General features: G+C 37.1%; 2 protein-coding genes across 2 annotated transcripts; one reads left to right on the top strand and one right to left on the bottom strand.

Annotated features, from left to right (window-relative positions):
• Positions 1-3,341: 3,341 nt before the first annotated feature.
• LOC140874351 (uncharacterized) lies at positions 3,342-4,655 on the bottom strand. The gene is made up of 2 exons (XM_073277637.1): positions 4,182-4,655; positions 3,342-4,133 (listed from the first exon to the last, which is right to left on the bottom strand). Exons 1-2 carry the CDS (start codon positions 4,653-4,655, stop codon positions 3,342-3,344), a joined length of 1,266 nt encoding a protein of 421 aa, XP_073133738.1.
• Positions 4,656-7,157: 2,502 nt separating this feature from the next.
• LOC140881123 (uncharacterized) lies at positions 7,158-8,423 on the top strand. The gene has a single exon (XM_073286176.1). It carries the CDS (start codon positions 7,419-7,421, stop codon positions 8,016-8,018), a length of 600 nt encoding a protein of 199 aa, XP_073142277.1. The 5' UTR covers positions 7,158-7,418; the 3' UTR covers positions 8,019-8,423.
• Positions 8,424-20,401: the final 11,978 nt, after the last annotated feature.

The following is a 20,401-nucleotide window of genomic DNA, read 5'->3' as shown; positions in this document are numbered from 1 at the left end:
CTTGAACCTCCCGGGCTTATATAATGCCAAGGTCTTATATATGCCTTGGGCTTAGACTGGTGCCGGGGCCTGGAACCTCCCGGGCTTATATAACGCCAAGGGCTTATATATGCCTTGGGCTTAGACTGGTGTCGGGGCCTGGAACCTCCCGGACTTATATAATGTCAAGGGCTTATATATGCCTTGGGCTTAGTTTGGATGCCGGGGCCTGGAATCTCCCGGGCTTATATAACGCCAAGGGCTTATATATGCCTTGGTCTTAGACTGGTGTCGGGGCCTAGAACCTCCCGGGCTTATATATGCATTGGGCTTAGAGTGGGTGCCGGGGCCTGGAACCTCCTAGGCTTATATAACGCCAAGGTCTTATATATGCCTTGGGCTTAGACTGGTGCTGGGGCCTGGAACCTCCCGGGCTTATATAATGCCAAGGGCTTATATATGTCTTGGGCTTAGAGTGAGTGCCGGGGCCTGGGACCTCCCGGGCTTATATAACGCCAAGGGCTTATATATGCCTTGGGCTTAGACTGGTGCCGGGGCCTGGAACCTCCCGGGCTTATATAATGCCAAAGGCTTATATATGCCTTGGGCTTAGACTGGTGCCGGGCCTGGAACCTCCCGGGCTTATATAATGCCAAGAGCTTATATATGCCTTGGGCTTAGACTGGTGCCGGGGCCTGGAACCTCCCGGGCTTATATAATGCCAAGGGCTTATATATGCCTTGGGCTTAGACTGGTGTCGGGGCCTGGAACCTCCCGGTCTTATATAATGGCAAAACTTTCTTGAACGAATAAATACCTTCATTAATAAACATTGAGTACAACATTTAAACAAAATATTTCTTCAAGTGTAATGCATTCTACGGTCGTTTGAGTATCCGTCCCTGACTATCTTCAAGGTACCAAGTATTGGCACCGACTTTTCTAGCAAGTTTGTACGGCCCCTCCCATCGGGCATCTAACTTCCCCACTTCCCCTGCTGGATTAACCCTTTTCAACACAAACTCCCCTTCTTGGAATTCTCGGGGCTTGACTTTTTGATTATAGGCTATCATTACCCGAGCTCTATAGGCCTCCATTCTGCGAGCTGATTTCTCCATTCACTCTTCAATGAGATCCAATTCTTGTGCCCGAGCCCCTTCTTCTGTACCCTCATATGCCTTGATCCGAGCTGAAGGCTGTCCGATTTCTACTGGCAGAATAGCTTCCGACCCATATACCAGGCTAAAAGGTGATTCCTGTGTAGCAGTATGAGGAGTGGTTCGGTATGCCCACAACACACTCGGGATCTCCTCTACCCAGTCCTTCCCCATTCCATGCAATCAGCCTGCAAAGATCGAACAATAGTACGGTTGGTTACCTCTGTTTGACCGTTACTTTGAGGGTAGGAGACTGAGGTGAAGGCTTTCTTAATGTCCATCTCTGCACACCAATCTGCCAATTTCTGCCCCTGAAATTATCTGCCATTATCTGAGACCAACTTCCTTGGAAGCCCAAACCGACATACTATATTCTTCCACAAAAACTTCATCACCTCGCCTTCTGTTATTTTTGCCAAAGGCTCCGCTTCCACCCATTTGGAAAAATAATTCACGGCCACCAGCAAGAATTTTTTATGTGCCCGAGCTTGTGGGAAATGTCCTACTATGTCCAGACCCCATTGATCAAAAGGGCACGAGGCCCATACCGGCTTCAAATTAGTTGTCGGGCTATGCTGCACATTGCCAAACCTTTGACATCCTTCACAAGACCGGGAAATTTTGGATGCATCCGTCTGCAAAGTGGGCCACCAGTACCCTGACAGCAGTATTCGTCGAGCCAGACTCATAGACCCTCCATGGTTTCCACAGCATCCCTGGTGCACTTCCCGCAAGACATATTCTGTTTTCCCTGTTGCTAAGCATTTGAGAAAAGGGCCCTGATAGGAACGCCTATACAGCCTACCTCCCAAGATAGCAAACCTGGGTGCCTGTCTTCGCATGTCCCAGGCTCATCCTTTGTCTGCCGGAAGATCCCCACTGGTAAGGTATTTGACCATCGGGGCCATCCATGTATCTTCTCGGACGACCGGCTTCAGGGCCTCTATAGCAGCCACCATTTCCCTTTGTAGTAAAGATTCTTTATCATAATTTTCCCCAGTGACAGCTTTTTTAGCCAAGGCGTAGGCTTCCATATTTTCTTCCCGAGGTATCTACTCTATACCCCAAGTAATGAACCCCGGCCCCAAGCTCTTCAATCACCTTACAATATTTTATCAATTTCTCTTCTCGGGTACAAAAGGTTTTCTTTACTTGCTGGACAACCAACTGCGAGTCAGAGTATATTATAATATGACTTACCCTGACTTTCCGAGCCTGTCTCATTCCAGCTATCACAGCCTCATATTCAGCTTCGTTGTTGGAGGCCTGAAAATCTAACTTCATGGTTATTTTGATTTTCTCATTGGTGGGTGAAACCAAGATGACTCCTATGCCACTGCCTCCAACACCACTGGCTCCATCTACAAATACTCTCCATACTTATTCCTTACCAAAAGTGGCCACCTCTGTCAAGAAATCGAATAGGGCCTGGGCTTTGATGGCCTTACGTGGCTGGTACTCAATGTCATACTCTCCTAACTCTACTGACCACTTTACGAGCCTCCCCGAGGCATCTGGATGAGTCATGATCCGCCCTAGGAGGCTATTGGTAAGGATAGTTACCGGGTGAGACAGGAAATAAGGTCTCAATTTCCGTGCTGTGATTACCAAATCCAGAGCCATCTTCTCAATCTCCGTGTATCTGACTTCCGCCCCCTTCAAAGCATAACTGACATAGTATACAGGCCTCTGATATCCCTTTTCCTCCTTTACTAAAACAGTGCTGACCGCTCTCTCGGTAGTAGACAAATATATCCATAACCTTTCCCCCGTCTCAGGCTTAACCAGGATAGGCAAACTAGCCAAATGTTTCTTCAATTCCTGAAAAGCCTGCTCACATTGCTCGGATCAGCCAAACCTCTAGGCCTTGCGCAACACTTGGAAAAAATGATAACTACGATGAGCTGACCGAGCGATAAACCGGGCCAGGGCCGTAATTCGCCCGGTCAATCGCTGTACCTCCTTGATTGATGTGGGTGAAGGCATTTCCTGCAACAGCTTTACCTTTTCTGGGTTGAATTCTATCCCTCGTTCAGTCACCATGAACCCCAGAAACTTACCCCTTTTCACTCCGAACATACACTTGGCTGGATTCAACTTGATCCCATACCGCTGAACTATGGCAAAAGTTTCCTCCAAGTCGGGAATAAAACAATCCCGGTTCCTGGATTTTACCAATATATCATCCATATATACCTCCACGTTTCAACCCCTCTGCTCCCGGAACACTTTGTCCATCATCCTCTGATATGTAGCCCCTGCATTTTTTAAACCGAACGGCATAACTAAGTAGCAAAAAGTACCTCCCGATGTGATAAAGCTGACTTTGTCTTGATCCTTCAGAGCTAAAGGAATTTGATGATAGCCCTGGTATGCATCCATGAAGCACAACAATTCACATCCGGACGTGGAATCCACCAACTGGTCAATCCGGGGTAAAGGATAACAATCCTTGGGACAGGATTTATTTAAATCCCAAAAATCCACACACATTCGCCACTTCCCCGTGGCCTTCGGTACCAGCACCACGTTGGACAGCGAGGTAGAAAATTGTATTTTCTTGATGTGCCCAGCCTGTAATAGCTCTTGAACCTGTTCCGCTATCACTTTATCCTTCTCAGCCCCGAAATGTCTTTTTTTTTGTAGCACAGGTCGGGATCTAGGGGTGATGTTGAGTTTATGCTCCGCAACATGAGATGAAACTCCCATCAAATCGTCCTGAGCCCAGGCGAACACATCCTTGTTCCGGATGAGGCAGCTTTTCAATTGCTCGGCCAAATTTGTTTCTAAGTCCCGGGCAATCTTGACGGACTTCCCTACTTGTCCGAGCACCAGCTCCACCTCTTCATACTCGCCCTTGGATTCCTCCACGGAACAAACTTCTCTTCCTCCCTGACCTCCCTGTTTCCCGATCTGTCTCGCCCTTTTGTAATCTACTTTAACTGTCTCGACATAACACTTTTGGAAAGAAGGTTGATCTCCTCGAACTTCTCCTACCTAATCTCCCACGGGAAATTTAATCTTCTGATGATAAGCTGAAGCCACAGCTCGGAAGGCATCCATAGCCGGCCTCCCCAAGATGACGTTGTAGGAGGATGGTGCTTCAACCAAAGTGAACCTCGTCATGACCGTCTTCTTCCCATCTGCAGTGCCCAAGGTTATGGGCAGCAACATTTCCCCTTGAGGATGTACTGTGTGCCCAGCAAATCCATACAAGGCAGTTTTTACTGGGCTCAACTCATACCCCTGCAGATCCATCTGCTCGAAGGCGTCCTGAAAAAGGACATTCACCGAGCTTCCTGAGTCTATGAACACCCTTCGTATATCATAATTAGCGATCCGAGCTTGTATAAGCAAGGCATCATTATGTGGCAGGTTCACTCCTTCCAAGTCTCGGGGTCCAAATGTGATGATTGGCCCTGAATCATGTCTCCTTTCCTCCAACGCCAAACTCTCCTTCCGACACCAAGATTTTCTAGCCCGATTTGAGTCTCCGTCAGTAGATCCCCCTGATATCATGTTAATGACGCCTTTGGTTGGCCCATCTCCCGATTTTCTATCTTCTTTCGTAGAATCTATCTCTTGTTTCCCCTTTTCCCGAGAAGGAATGACATCCCGGGGGGAACCGACACCTGTGACCCCCAAAACCAAGGCAGACTTCGGGGCTTTTTCTGGACCGGCTTACCATCTCTTGTATAAGGCAACTGATGTCTCTGCTGCAACGTTCGGCATTCCCTGGTGTCATGGGTGCATTTTTGATGAAGTGTACAGTACTTCTCGGACTTCTCTCTGGAAACAGGGGCCTGGACTTCAACCCCTTCTTCACATACGTGCACAGTACTATCTCTTATCCCTCGATGCGATGCATACCGGGACAACCGCCCCATGAGATCATGGTTTTCCCTGCTTCTTCCTTGATCCCGGCCTCCCTCCCTCCAGGCTACCTCTTTTTTTTTGCTTCCGAGCTTCCTCCATGTTAATGTATTTCTCGGCTCGAGCCAACAAATCCTCGAAAGTTTGGGGTGCTTTTTTCACTAGTGATTTGAAAAATTCCCCCTCCCGAAGACCTTGGGTGAAGGCAGTGATCTTGGTCTCCTGAGCGCAGGTCGGGACCTCCAAAGCAATCTTATTGAACCTTTTGATGTAGGTTCGTAAAGATTCCTCTCCTGACTGTTTTGCTTCAAATAGGCTATAGGCAGTCTTCCTATACCTCTTGCTACTGCTGAAGTGCTGCAAGAACACTTGCTTGAATTCTGCAAATGATCGAACACTCTGTGGCTCCAACTTCTCAAACCACCTTTGGGCAGAATCCACCAAAGTGGTTAAGAAGACTTTGCATTTGATCTTATCCTCATAGCAATGCAGCATAGCTACATTCTCAAAACGAGCCAGGTGCTCCTCTGGATCAGTGCTCCCATTATACTCCCGGATTTTTGCCGACTTGTAATGAGATGGCAAGGGCTCCTCTATCACCTCCTGTGAAAAAGGGCAACCCGGGATCTTGATAGACCAGGCCATTTTGGGATCCTCTTCTTCCAACTTCTGTATCTTCCTCCTAAGTTCATGTAATTCGTCCGCCACAGAAGGCTGTATTGAGTGCATCCAAGAACTTTCCTCTTCTTCACCTTCCCTGGTCCGGGCATCAGGGTTCGCATTACCCCGGTTTTCTTCTTCTTCCATTGTGATTTCCTTTGATCGTGGCTGCTTTGTAGCTGCTAAGGATTTCTGTATCATATCCTGCACATATGATTCGAGCTGCTCCAGAGGAATAACAATGTTCCGGCCCTGCTGGGGGCCTTCCGAGGGTGTTTGTTCATGAGAAGCCATATCTACGTCTATAGAACAAGCTTTCCCACAGACGGCGCCAATGATAATGGTTTGCTAAACCGGGGCCCGGGCTGTCAGGGTAGTAAAGTGGGCCTGACGAGATGACCGGGCTAACAAGAATGATAAGTGATCCGTCCTTTTCCGATTGAGGTAATCTGCACGCAAGGAAAGAAACGAAAGCACGTTAGTGGAACGCCGGAAAGTTTTTCGGCGGAGCCACTCCGATGCTTAAGTCAGGCTCAGAAATGGAGTGGGCTTTAGGAAAAATGAATATAGCGTTTTTGAGATCTCTTGTGAACATACCTCTACGAATACCTATGGCAAGGTATTTATAGGCCTTGGAGTGAGAGAGTCACTCCGCATTTCTAGGAAAGTGACCACGATCTGGGTCGTGGGTGCAGGAGTTGCCCACGTTTACCTATGACGCACGATGAAACCGGAAGATTCGGGATGATGGCAATCGTGGGGATCGTGCCCTTGAGAAATGGGCATTGTCTACATCATGAAGACCTGGTCTTTCCGGGCTCCTGAGGCTCCTGGCCTGCCTTTGTTATGGTGACCAGCCCTGACACTCCTACCTTTGCATAGCTCTGCTACCCCTGGGTTATCGGGGTATCATATGAAATACCAAATTCATGACACAAAAAATAAATAGACTTCTAATTTTTACATTTTTATTATTTACTCCAGTTAAATCGCTTTGACATGGTGGTACATAATATTTTTATGATTTCCAAAAAAACCATCTATTTCTGAAACATTTTTAATTCATAATTAATGTCATAATATATATGAACTTGTTATCATATTATTCAATGTAAAAAATTACTTTAAATTTTATTTTTTCATGTAATAAATTTTAAATTAAATTCTCTCCACTAATGAAAAAAAAGGGAAAAAAGACGAGTCCGACAATCAACAAAACGACAAAACCATGGGACTTAACGGCGTCAAGTGAAACAACTTACGGGCCCCAATACTTGACCCGGTCTAGTCAGAGCCTGAAGATTTTATTTATTTATTCAAACCCGGCGGGCCCGAATTTCATTTTCTTTTCTTTTTATTTTTAAATAAATAAATTAATAATAAATTATATCTTCAATCCTATAATTCTTCACGCGTTGGAGAAGGTCGGTCTGAAACTTCTCCAATCTCTCTCTCTTCCCCTATTTATGGCAATCGCTCTTCGTTTCATTTCGCATATCTAATTTTCATTTATTTTAAAGAAAAGAGAGAGGAAATATTGGTAGTTGTCTCCCTCCCCCTTGGAGGAAGAGGAGTTGGTGGGATTATTTGTATAGCAAGCTCCCTTTCTCGTATTTATAAGTTATTATTATATATATTCCGGAAATCTTTGGATTTTCTTGAATTTTTTCTTGGGTTTTTCTGGGTTGTGTTTATAATCTTTGGGGAAGGATTTTTGGTTGTTCATTTGTTTTTTCGGGGGTGTGAGAAATGGGAACGGAGGTTTTGCGGCCGCAGGATTTGTTGGCTGACAGGTTCCGGGTTGCGCCGGCGCCGTTTCATCGTCGGAGGAATGGGAATTTGACTAATTTAATTGTTAATCGGAAGCCGAATAACGGCACCGGTTACAGGAAGACTTCTCCCAAGCCGGAGAAGAGAAGGCTCAACCCGGCGACGGAAGCCAAGAAATCGAATTCCGCGGAGACACGGAGGAAAGACGATGTCACCAACGGCGGAGACCCCATGATGGGGCGGGTGACGTTACTGAAAAGGGGGGAATCTTTGGATTCACTCACTTCTAAGATCAAAGGAGGAAGCTTTAAAGTAAATCACCCAGATCCGAAACCGGTCGACGATCTGGCAGTTTGTGGGACCGGTCGGATTGGTCCGGACTCTCCGGGGATGCTGCCGAAGCAGATCCGCCTGCAGCCATCTATCGACGGGTATGCGGGATCAGCTTTTTCCTTGTCTCCTTCACCTAGATCTCTACCTCTACCATCGTTCTTCAAGAAGCACGTAGAAGATGGAGAAGTCAAAGTGTTTGATGATTCGGCTACAAGAGATTTGAGGCGTTTACTTCGTCTCGAGTGACAATGATTACTGACTCTAGAATTCATGAATTCGCTTCATGGGCGCTCTGATTTCCAGCATGCCTCGAATCCCACCCGTAGATTATTTTTTCAGAATACGGAATATGGGATTCACGAGACTGGAACTAGGAGCAAATTCAGAAGCAAATTCATTAAAAAAATGGTTTCTTTTTTAGGGTTCTACTATGTAGTTGATGTGGGTATTTGTGGCAGGTTGTGTGGCTTCTTGCAGTCGTGGTTTGTAGCTATGTATAAAGGATTATCTGGGTGGGCTCTGTTACAGTAAATCGGGCGTGCTAATGGTGTTGTATGATGATCGTTTCTTGTTGTGCTGATGATATGTTGGAGAAAGTGTTAAGTTATCATCAATGAAATAATAATATCAGTAAAGAAAGTTAATAATTTACTGTGCCAGCTGCTTTAATTTGGTTCACGTTTGCTTGATATTGGCTTCTATCTTTCTCTGTTTAACCTTTGATTTGAATCTGGGAAGTCCATGATCTTAGGCTCTGATTATAAATGCTTTTAAATTCACGCCTTTTGTTCGATTTGATCATATGTTGGTGAAATATGGTCCATAAATTTGCTGCCTTTATGTGTTCAAATTTTGGTTTGAAATGGTTTCTTGGGGCCAGAAGAAGGGAAGGCTCCGGAGTTTGGTCATGGCCGCCGGTACTTTATTAAATGTTAGGTTTCCGTGTGGCCATAAAGTAAAAGCTCAAATCAAGGGTCTTGATTACATCTACCAACTTGTATTGAAGGGAATCAGCCACCCCATCCAAGGGTGGAGATCAGCTGTAAGTAAACAATTCGTTCGTTTGTTTGGGTCCCAAGAGAGCCAGACGAAACTCACATCAAGGGTCTTGATTTCATCCACTGGCTGTATATGCCTTGGGATCTTCTTGTTTTCATAAACAATAACAACGGGAGATGAAACCAAGGGTTGATGGCTGCTAAACTTCAAATTCCATACATATTATATTTTAAAAAAATTTAAAAATTGATTTGATTTTTGTACGTATGTAAATTATCATTGTTCTTTGTATTTACTCCATTTTGTTCTTATGTTTAATGATGCCAAAGGATTGGTTCTACATCTGCTTTTAATTGTGAGGTTTAATCTTCATTTAGAAGTATGTGAATCTCATATTTGTATGTGTGATTACCCAAAATAATTACCTATTTGATGATGGTAATTACATTATGAGGTGGTTTTTTTTTTTTTTTTTTTTCTTCTTTCTGAGTAGGTCTTGATGGTTTCATAAATCTCTATTTGTTTGAGAGAGTCAATCTAACCTATATCGATAGTAATTTTTTGACATAAAACGTTATATTTATCATGGATAGAGTCGAATATGATATTTTTGGAACGAAATTGATAAAGGAGATTTGTTTTATATAATTGATCTGTGAGACGTTCTTGAATTTCGAAGGAGTGTATGTTTGTGTTTATTTAACAGTGGTTTTTTCTCTCTTTCTTGATTGACCATAGATAGTGAGTTCTTTGGGACAACAAAAAGGAGGTGAGGGTCGGCGGAAAGTAGGAGATGTTTGAACAAGGAATGTCTACTTATATATACTAGTAAACAGCACGTGCGATGTACGTGATGACACATTGTTTATATAATATATCTATTTATTATTTTTATAATTATTGAGATTTTCACGGCTTTATAATAAAAATAATATGAACTTTAATTATTTATTATGAAAATCAACTAAAATAATACAATGATCATTTTTTTATCATGTTAATGATGAATTTGTATTATCAATCATGTAACGTGAATGTTTCATTTTTAGTCATATTACTATGCATTTTTATTTTTAATCATGTCACTAATATATTGTTTTTATTTTGATCATTTAACTCGCATGTTTTTTTTTGTTCTCTTTTGGTATATAAATTTTTATTTATAGTCATGTAACTTGCATATTATTTTTATTAATTTTCATTTAACTTGTATTATATTTCTATATATTTTTATACGACCTTATGTAAATAAAATTGCAAATTTGTTATTTCACACTGATAAAACTTTATCCCTTTATTCACACTTTTAGATAGGTAATAGATAGATAGATTTCACAATGATAAAATTTTACCTTTTATATTCACATTTTTAGGTAGGTAATGAATTTAATTTATACTCCTACATTAATTTTGTAAATATATGTTTTTAACTCAAACTTTTAATATTATTACGGTAAATTTTAGTTTTTAGTTTTGTTCTTTTCAAGATTTATATTCTTATATTTTTATAATTCTAACTTTTTATATTAATACCGTAAGTTTTAATTTTTTTCTTTTGTTCTTTTAAAAATTTAATTATCTATTTGATTAATTTCAACTCAATTAAGGCACAAACTAAAATTTAGTTTATTCTTATATATTTTTATATTGCCTAACATTACATAAGATGTAAAGTAAATAAAAACAAATTGTGAAAAATGAAAAAAATACTTCTTTTTAGAAAATAATAATTAAAAAATGAATTATTTAATCGTATTAATGGACGCATTAGTTGAAATTTAATGAAAGTGTATAATATATTTATGGATATTAATATTTACATACAATATAATAAAAATATTTATTTACTTTTATGTTCTAATTATATTTTTTTTTACTTTTATATCTCTATATATTTTTATATGACTTTACTTATAGTGTAAATAAAACAGCAAAAATGTTATTTCATAATGGTAAAATTTGATTATTTTATTCACACTTTTAAATAGGTAAAGTAATAGATTATTAAATATACATGATTTTTTTTAATAATTTCGGTGAAAATATTTTTTATTTGTCAAACAAATATATATATATATATACATATATTCACTTTATATATTATTTTTTATATTTTTAAAGCATTATGTAGAAAATTTCAATACAATTAATCGAAATAATACACAATCTAAGGACAAAATAAAAATTTAGAGTGAAAATATTTATTATGTTAATTGTTTTAGATTGAAATAATAAACACTTTAATAAAATAAATATTTATTATATTTATTAATTTTAATAAATAGATATTTTTATTTTTCATCATCTAATAATTTTTATGTTATCAAAATAATACACAATCTAATAAAATAAATATTTATTATCTTTAATAATTTTAATGAATAGATTTTTTTTCCAACATATAATCAATTTTATTTTAATTTTTTTAGATTTTTCTAACAATTATATACGATAAAATTCCATTTCTCTAATTTATTTTTATTATAAAATTTTATGTATTGCTGTTTTCAAATTTTCTTAAAAGTATGTTGTAACCAAATTTTATTTTTCTGTTATATATATTTTTTTAAAAAAAAACACTTTGATGATCACGTGTTTTAAATTTTGTTTTCTTAAATTTATAGAAAATAATTCAAACCAATTCACTTAAGGTGAAGTTTTATAATTAAATAATATGTGAATTAACACAATGTATTTTTAATAGCAAATAAATTATATAAAAATAATTTATTCTTTGATTGCATTTATATTCTAATAGTATATGATTAATTTTATAAATGTAGTATGATATTTAGAAAATAAATTAAAAAGTGTCTCGTACGTTAGACACGTGAAAATGTATTAGATAGAACATAAGACATATCATAAATTTAAATTTATTCACCTTTTAAAAAAATTAAAATAAGTAATAATTAAAATTTTGAATAATATTCATTTGTTTTATTTTTTTAAAGATATAGTAAATTTCTAATGTTTGATAAAGTCGTATGTTTGAGTCTCAAATTTATTTAGATAAATGTTCATGAATTACATTTTGACATTTATTTTTGGAAAAATTGCTTTTTTGATTCTATAAGTTTATTTGTTTGCAATTCTGATACTCTGTGTTATCAGATTTCAAAGTCTATTGTATTTTTTTTTGTTTTGTTTTGTTTTTTTATTTTTTACGATTTTAAAGTCTTTTTTTCGATGTGATACTTTTGTAGCGTAGACGTTTATAGTATTGCATCAGCAGTTTTGATGAAAAATAACTAAAATTGTCAAAAATCGAAATACACAAGATGAACTGAAACAGAGATTTTGTTATCGCTAAAAACCATCTATATATGTTAAGTTCTTGTGTTTCAAATTTTGGATATAAACGCCTACAAAAACACGTATAGATAAGGGGATGTGCTTAAACTTGAAAACATGGGGATATAAGTGCTCAAGATTTGAAAACACAAAGAGTTAATAGATAATTCATTTTTCATCCATGTTTTTAAGAATCTTGAGAGTTCATAGGGGTAATTATCTGATATGAAAATATAGACCCAAAATCATAATTTGCAAATATTTGCGGACCAAAATTACAAATTTTTCTTTATTTTTTCATAATTATCTTTGATTTATTAATATTTATGAATGAAATTTATAAAATTTATTTTTATTTAAATTTCAAATTATCCATATATTTTATATTATATTTTTATTTAATTTTTTACATTCATTTTCACCAAATTTCATGCAATTATCTATCGAAAAATTCTCTAATTAATTTTTTTTATTTCTATTCACAATTTTAAAGTTAAAATTATTAAATATACATGATTTTTTAAAAATAATTTCAGTTAAAATATATTTATTTTTCAAACATATATTCACTTTATACATCAATTTTTATATTTTTAAAATACTGTGTAGAAAATCTCATATCAATACAATTAATCGAATTAATATACAATCTAAAGGCAAAATAAAAAATCCATAGTAAAAAACTTAATCATTCTATTTACACTTTTATAGTCATAATAAAATAAATATATATTGTCTTTAATAATTTTAAATAATTCATGCATATTTTTATTTTCCAGCATCTAAATCATTTTTATGTTAATTGTTTTTAGATTTTCCTAAGAATTATGTTTCGATAAAATTTTATTTTTCTAATTTATATTTATGATCATATATCTATTGAATCATGACGTATCATTATTTTCAAATATTTTTATAAGTATGTTGTAACTAAATTTTATTTTTTTTATAATTTTTTTTAAAAAATGTGTTTTAAATTTTGTATTCTTAAATTGATAGAAAATAATTCAAACCAATTCATTGAAGGTGAATTTTTATAATTACATAAGAGGTGAATAGACACAATTTATTTGAATAACAAAGAAACTATATGAAATAATTTATTTTTTGATTTCACTTATATTGCTATAGTATATGATTAACTTTACAAATGCAATATGATATTTTAAAAATCAATTAAAATGTTGTGTCTAAAGAGTTCAAAAATTTTATATTATTTTTTTTTCTTTCTAATATAGCATGCTTTTATTAACAATTATCACATTATGAAACTTATTCTTCATAAAATTTATGGTGATGTTATATATCTATATATTATATTAACACAAATTTTGTATAAGTGTAAATATTGCTTAAATATTTTAAACGATCAGTTATTTTATTGTCATATATAGTACAAAAAGTATGTGAATTCTTCTATTGCTATATTTGTTAAAATCCTTATGTAATTCATTATCTATTTCAATATGATTAATTCATCATTTTTATTAGTATCTTACTATTTTAAAACACTGTGTAGAAAATCTAATATCAATACAATTAATCGAATGAGTATACAATCTAAAGTAAAAATAAAAAATCCATAATGAAAAACTTAGTCATTCTATTTATACTTTTATAGTCATAATAAAATAAATATATATTATCTTTAATAATTTTAAATAATGCATGCATAGTTTTATTTTCCAACATCTGAATCATTTTTATGTTACTTGTTTTTAGATTTTTCTAAGAATTATATTTCGATAAAATTTTATTTCTCTAATTTATTTTTATGATCATATATCTATTGAATCACGACGTATCATTATTTTCAAATATTTTTATAAGTATGTCGTAACTAAATTTTATTTTTTTAAAAAAAAATGTGTTTTAAATTTTGTATTCTTAAATTGATAGAAAATAATTCAAACCAATTCATTGAAGGTGAATTTTTATAATTAAATAAGAGGTGAATAGACACAATTTCTTTGTAATAACAAAGAAACTATATGAAATAATTTATTTTTTGATTTCACTTATATTGTTATAGTATATGATTAACTTTACAAATGCAATATGATATTTTAAAAATCAATTAAAATGTTGTGTTTAAAGAGTTCAAAAAAAATTATATTATTTTTTATTTTCTTTCTAATATAGCATGCTTTTATTAACAGATTATCACATTATGAAATTTATTTTTCATAAAATTTATGGTGATGTTATATATCTATATATTATATTAAACATAAATTTTGTAAAATTGTAAATATTGCTTAAATATTTTCAATGATCAGTTATTTTATTGTCATAGTACAAATATTATGCATGTGAATTCTTCTATTGCTATATTTGTTACAATCTTTATGTAATTCATTATTTATTTCAGTATGATTAATTCATCATTTTTATTAGTATCTTACTATTATATTATTATAATAATAATAATTTTTTAATCTTAATTTATATCATAATTCTATATTTTTCAAGATAAAAATAATTATTATCCATAAATATTAATATTAAAAAATAAAAATAAAAATAATTCACTTAAAACATAATCCACAAGAACTGACCCAATTAAAACCCAAAAAAACTCACTAAAAAAAACTCAGATATTAAGAGTCAATTAAAACCCAATAAAAATAAGACGCAATAAAACAAACAAATTCAATATTTAGACACATTTAAAAAAAACCCAAAAAAGTACACTCACTAAAAAAAATCAGATATTTTAAGTCAATTAAAACCCAATAAAAATAAGATGCAATAAAAAAAACTCAATTATTAACAATAAATATAAACTCAATTATTAACCCATTAATTTATGTAGGGAGAGAGAGAAATTATTGTGCTTCCTCAAATGTCCTTATAATTTTCATGCAGTTTTCAAAAATACCCCTTGCATTTAACACTTCAATGAACAAAATTTGGGCAATTATGACAATACACAATAAAAAACTTTGCCCTCCATTCACCCTTTTATAGTAGAAATAGATTTATAGTAGAAATAGATATATATTTTTTATAAAAGAAAAGAAAAAGGAAAAAAGAAGGCTGATTATGAGTTATCTTTCGACATCTGATCCCCACACCACTTCTATATTATATATGCTCTGCGTGGCTCTTTCCTGTCCTCCACTTGCCTTTTTAAAAATCTGTATTTGTTTTCTTTGACAGGTGGGATACCTAAGTTGTAGGAGTGCCTCAATTGTGATATATGTTTTGATTCACATGTTAAAAAACACTTGGCCCCAAAAATCTTCCATCCTTATTTCAACTTTGTGCCATTTGCAATATTATTTTTTTAAAACTTGTTGAGTGGAAGCAAATTTTAATGTGAACACGATTAAAGATTCGAACCTTCATATTATTTTGAAGAGATAAATGTTTTTTTTTTCTTATATATTTGTCACTTTGAGATTTTGGTCCTTTATATTTTTATATTTCAATTTTAGTTCGCTATTTTTATTTTTGATAATTTTAGTATTTTCTTTCTGTTGGGATCGGTTCAGAGGGTAGAGGGGGGGGGGGGGTGAATACACTCTGAAACTTATTTTCTTTCTTTTCAAAATGATCAAGTGAAGTTTAGTTCACTTAATCTGTTTTCTCAACTTCTAAAACGGTTTGAACAACTTAAATAGTGCGGAAATAGTTCAGAGGTTTTAGTGATGCAAAGGCAAGTTATAACACGATGTATGAGCAATATATAAGATAAATATGCAAGACTAAGGCACGATTTATGGAAGTTCGAAGGCTTAATCCTTCTACGTCTCCCCTTCTTCCAATTAGGAAGGAATTCACTAGAAGACTTTGGTTATTACAACGTCTTGCAATACACCTACTTCAGACTTAGGACTTATCCAATGCCTAATCCGAAACTCCTAGATTTACACAGATAAGATTCTCAGTTCTTATCAGACTGGTGGAAGCTTTCAGAGTAGCTTCAAGTCTCTTCAATAATGAATACAGTCCGGTTGAGCTTCTCAAACTGCAGAGCGGTCGAGAGGCTTGGAAACCCTAGGATGATCCTTGAAGATCAGATATGTAAACTGTAGGCGAGGGTTTATTTGAGCAGCAAGTGAATGATCTTGTAAGTGTGCTCAAGTATTGCCTCAGTATATCAGATGAGGACTTCTGATAGTATTCAAGTGATTGAGTTGATTGAGATTTTTCGTGTTGCTTGTCTTCTCGTCACTTCTTGAGCAATCTTCCATTTATATAGGTCAATCAACAACGTCTTTATTTTTGAACGTTCTGATGCTGCATTGAATGCACATTTAATGCTTCATAAATGCATTGATGATTCTGCATGAAGATCGTACACTTCTTTAAATGCAGACAACTTCCAGGGTCCAAAACTGGTATAAACGGTCGAATGCTTTATCTGTAGCCATTCTGCGTTTTTGCCATTTTAGTGCAACCTGTTGTCTCGATGCAAGAGTCAACAGATCTTCTGATACGTCGGTTCTGCTTTTGATAAAAGATCTTGCAATGAACGTCTTGTCTCAAGTATTTGTCTTGAGATATTTTGATAAGCAGTTGGCATTCTACCGGTAGATAGATTTATCCTCTGCTGGTTTGAATAACCAGTCGATAGGCTTGTGACTGCAACCGGTCGAGAGACAAAGGCGGTTGACAAGCTTCCGGTAGATAACTTGAAGGGTTTAGAGGGTTGCGGTAGGAGTTGTAGTAGATTCCTGAAATACAAAAGATTGGCAGCACATTCCTATACAATGAGTTGTTGTTTGTTATCACCAAAATGTCGGATTCAACAATTTCCCCCTTTTTGGTGATGACAAAACTTAAGTGCTCCGAAAACAATATGAAAGCATTAAAATGAACTTCATTGAGAGAATAAATTTCATTAATTACAATAAGCATTCTTATTACACCTACTTAAGAAAAACAAAATGAGATACAACTGCGATAAGTAAAGAAGAGACAAGTTGTTCATCTTTTGAACCAACTGGCTCCTCCTGACCTATCGCCTTCTCTTCTTCTTCTGTCGGCTTCTTCCTTTCTTCTAGATTCTTCTTCACGTCTTCTTGCCTCTGCTGCTCTTCGTTGCTCTTCTTCCCCCTTTTTGGCATCACCTTGGTTGAGTCGAAGGATGATCTCAGTGAGTTGAGTGCCAAGGCAGGCTTGCATAGTATCAATTTTTGCATCTAGTTGAGCAATTAGAGTAGCTTGCATAGTGTCCATCCGATCATTCAACTGCCTATGAAGGCGGTTTTCGGATCTGACAACTTGTTCGGAGACGGTAGAGAGCGTTTTGATTTGAGTGCGATGATGGGCAGTGATCTCTTTGGACAGATGAGCAAGGTCTCTAGACACGGTCTCAAAATGCCGAATCATCGTCTTGCGTGAATTGTCAACCCATGAGGATGTGTTTGTGATGTCTTGTGAAAAGGATCGAACTGTTTGCATGAGCTCATGAAGCCTATTTAACAATGTGTGATCCAGAGCTGCTGCCATGGCTTCAATATATGAGTCATCAGTCTGAAGCATTTGACTCTGTGTGTCATTCCTTGGTGAAGCCGGGCCAGACTCAAGATGATGTAGTGCTGGTGATCTGGCTGGTGAGCTAGCTGATGTACCTTCCAATAGTGGTACAGTTGGAGATGTAGGGGTCTCGACTGCAGCCAAGATGGTTGGTGGAGAAGCAGGATCAGCACTCGGTTCATCCATTAGGAGATCTTCCACAAACTTTTCAGTAGATGGAGACGGTTGAAGTGCTGGGTCAGCATCAGTCACTGGCTGTTCTGGAGGTGCAAGTGATACAATAGTGCTTGGTATCTCTGTTGGGGGCACTACTGCTTCACTGCTGCAAGGAGCCTCTGTCACAGAGGTGACAGGAATTTCTTGTTCAATCACTTCTAAAAAATCTTGTAGACGACTGGGAGAGGTGTGAGCGGTCGCCGCTGGAGATGAGTGAGCAGTCACAGCTGCTTCCGGTTGAATTACTGCTTGGACTGCGGTTGAGGCGGGGTCGACCGATGAAGATGCTGCCACACTCGATCTTAGAGCGGATGATTGAAACAGGTCAGCAGTGATGAGACCGGTCAGAATCCCATCTGAAAGAGTAATAGCAGAGACGTCTTCTTCACCCTGGTCTTGGGTAAGAAAAGTCTTCATCATCACCTGTGCTTCCAGTCCATAAGCCTGTATACAAGCTGCTGAAGCTGTCGTCTTTACGTTGTTAAGAGCTTGGAAGTGCTGAAGTAGTTGAGTGATTTGACGTAGACTATTCTGTAGTCCAGTCAAAATCACAAAGTCATCGGTGGCGGTAGGACTCTTGGATTTGAAGTTCTTGACACGCTCATTAATCAACAGAGATATCATGCTTCCTCGAAGCTTCAAGTCGATGAGCTGTCTTCTTCCCAGAGCCTCCACGATGTCTTCAGTGTCAGCAAAAAGAAGCATCTTCTGCTCAATAACGTTCAGAGCTTTCCACTTAGGAAATATTTGAGCAAGCGTCAGGTGAGTACGGGAATGATGCCATCTGTCAAAGCGCTGTAGGTGACGCTTGACAGTGCGGAGAACGTGAGAGATGATCAAGTTGAGCTCTACAGTAGCTGCTGGTTGAGCCTTAGGTGAGTAGATCATCACACCTTTCCCTTTGTCCTTGGGATCAGCGAGAGTGACCTTTGGAGTTGATGAGGCACCTTCCATGATTATCACACCCTTGGTAGGACGTGGAGCAGTAGTAGCAGTAGTGGTAGTAGTCTCGACCGTTGGCAGAATTGGTGTTGGAACGGTAGGAGCAAGTCCAGAAAGGGACTTTAACCTCTTGTGCTTCCTCTTCTTCTCGCCTGCAGGCGTGGATGGCACAGCTGCTTTGGAGACAGAAGGAGATGACTTGCTGAAGGCTTGAATCAGTGGAACGTTCTCACATGATTCTTCTTCAGAGTCAGACTCTATGATAAGTTGACGCTTGGCAGATTTCTTGGTATGGGCTGGTTTGGCCGCTATTGGGACTGTTGAAAGCGGTTGAGTGACAGCAACAACACTTGCGGTTGAAGGCAGAGTGTCGACCGCAACCTCTTTCTTGTTCAAAAACTTGAAGATTGTAGACTTGTTGAGCCATTTGGTGGGATGCAGAGGCTCAGTCTTGGAGAAGTCTACTCCAAGGACGCTCAAGGTGTGGCAAATTTGCAGAGCAAATCCCTCGGATTGCCCTTTTCCCCTGATCATTTCACATAAAGTAGTGAACAATATGTCTGACCAGTTGATGTTGATTTTGGAGGCGATACAAGCCATGTATTGGAATTTCTCCATCGTCACCTTGTCGTACGATCCAGCCTTGGCAAGAAGATTCTTGGCCACGATGTTGGTCAATAGCCTAAATGGAGCTTTAAGAGATGTCTTCTGAGCCGGCAGTTTGATCGGAGCATCAGTGGTTGAGAATTCCTTCAACCAGTATGAGCAGTTACCATCGGGAAGATCCGCGCATTTTGTCAAACCCCTGGAGGGCAGATCAAATGTGCTGGCGAAGAACTTTTGATTGAAGGAGTAGGACTCTGTCCGGATCAAGCATTTGACAGTCCCATGCTCGATTTGAGCGGTTGCAAAGAACTCCTTCAAGACAGGCAGATCGCAGATGGCGCTGCTTCCCAAAAACTTCTTCAGTCCAGAGGCTTCAAGCATGGTGAAGACCTCAGTGATTCCTGCATTGTTTGCCTCAATAACGGAATCAAAGTTGATTGCAAGGCAAGTCTTCTGGATCGACATGATAGCTGTAGATAAGAACTCGAGCAGAGAGTAAGCAAAAGCTTGATAGTAATACGATAGAACTTTTAATGCAATATGAAAGATTTAGCAACGGTGAAAGGTTGATATACGAGTGTAAAGAAGTATATATAGGAACCTATGGGCCATATGGTGATGTCATGAAAAGTATTTTTGAAATTCAAAAAGTTTTGAAGAGTATAATCACCGCGCCCAATCAATGTCATTTGGTTCAAAGCACAAAGCTGCTAGTACGGAGCCTGTCAGAGACTAGCTAAAGGCGGATGATATGCCAACATTTATAGCAATGTAACAGCTAAGCTATTAAAGTCATACTAGCAATCATTCCCCCTAAAAGCATGCATACTAACTTAGATCTACTAAGCCAAGAATATTTCGAAAATATGAAAACTTAGAGTCCGGTAAAGGCTTGGTGAATATGTCTGCTGCTTGCTGATCGGTAGAGATGTATTCCAGCCTGATTTCCTTCTTTAAGACATGATCTCGGATAAAATGATGCCTGACATCAATGTGCTTTGTCCTAGAGTGCATCACTGGATTGTGAGTGATGGCTATGGCACTTGTATTGTCACAGTAGATTGGAGCTTCACTCGACCGGATTC

This window comes from Henckelia pumila, chromosome 1, assembly GCF_033568475.1.
Source record: "Henckelia pumila isolate YLH828 chromosome 1, ASM3356847v2, whole genome shotgun sequence".
In the NCBI taxonomy this organism is placed as follows: Eukaryota; Viridiplantae; Streptophyta; class Magnoliopsida; order Lamiales; family Gesneriaceae; genus Henckelia; species Henckelia pumila.
This window is presented reverse-complemented; position numbering and strand designations above follow the sequence as displayed.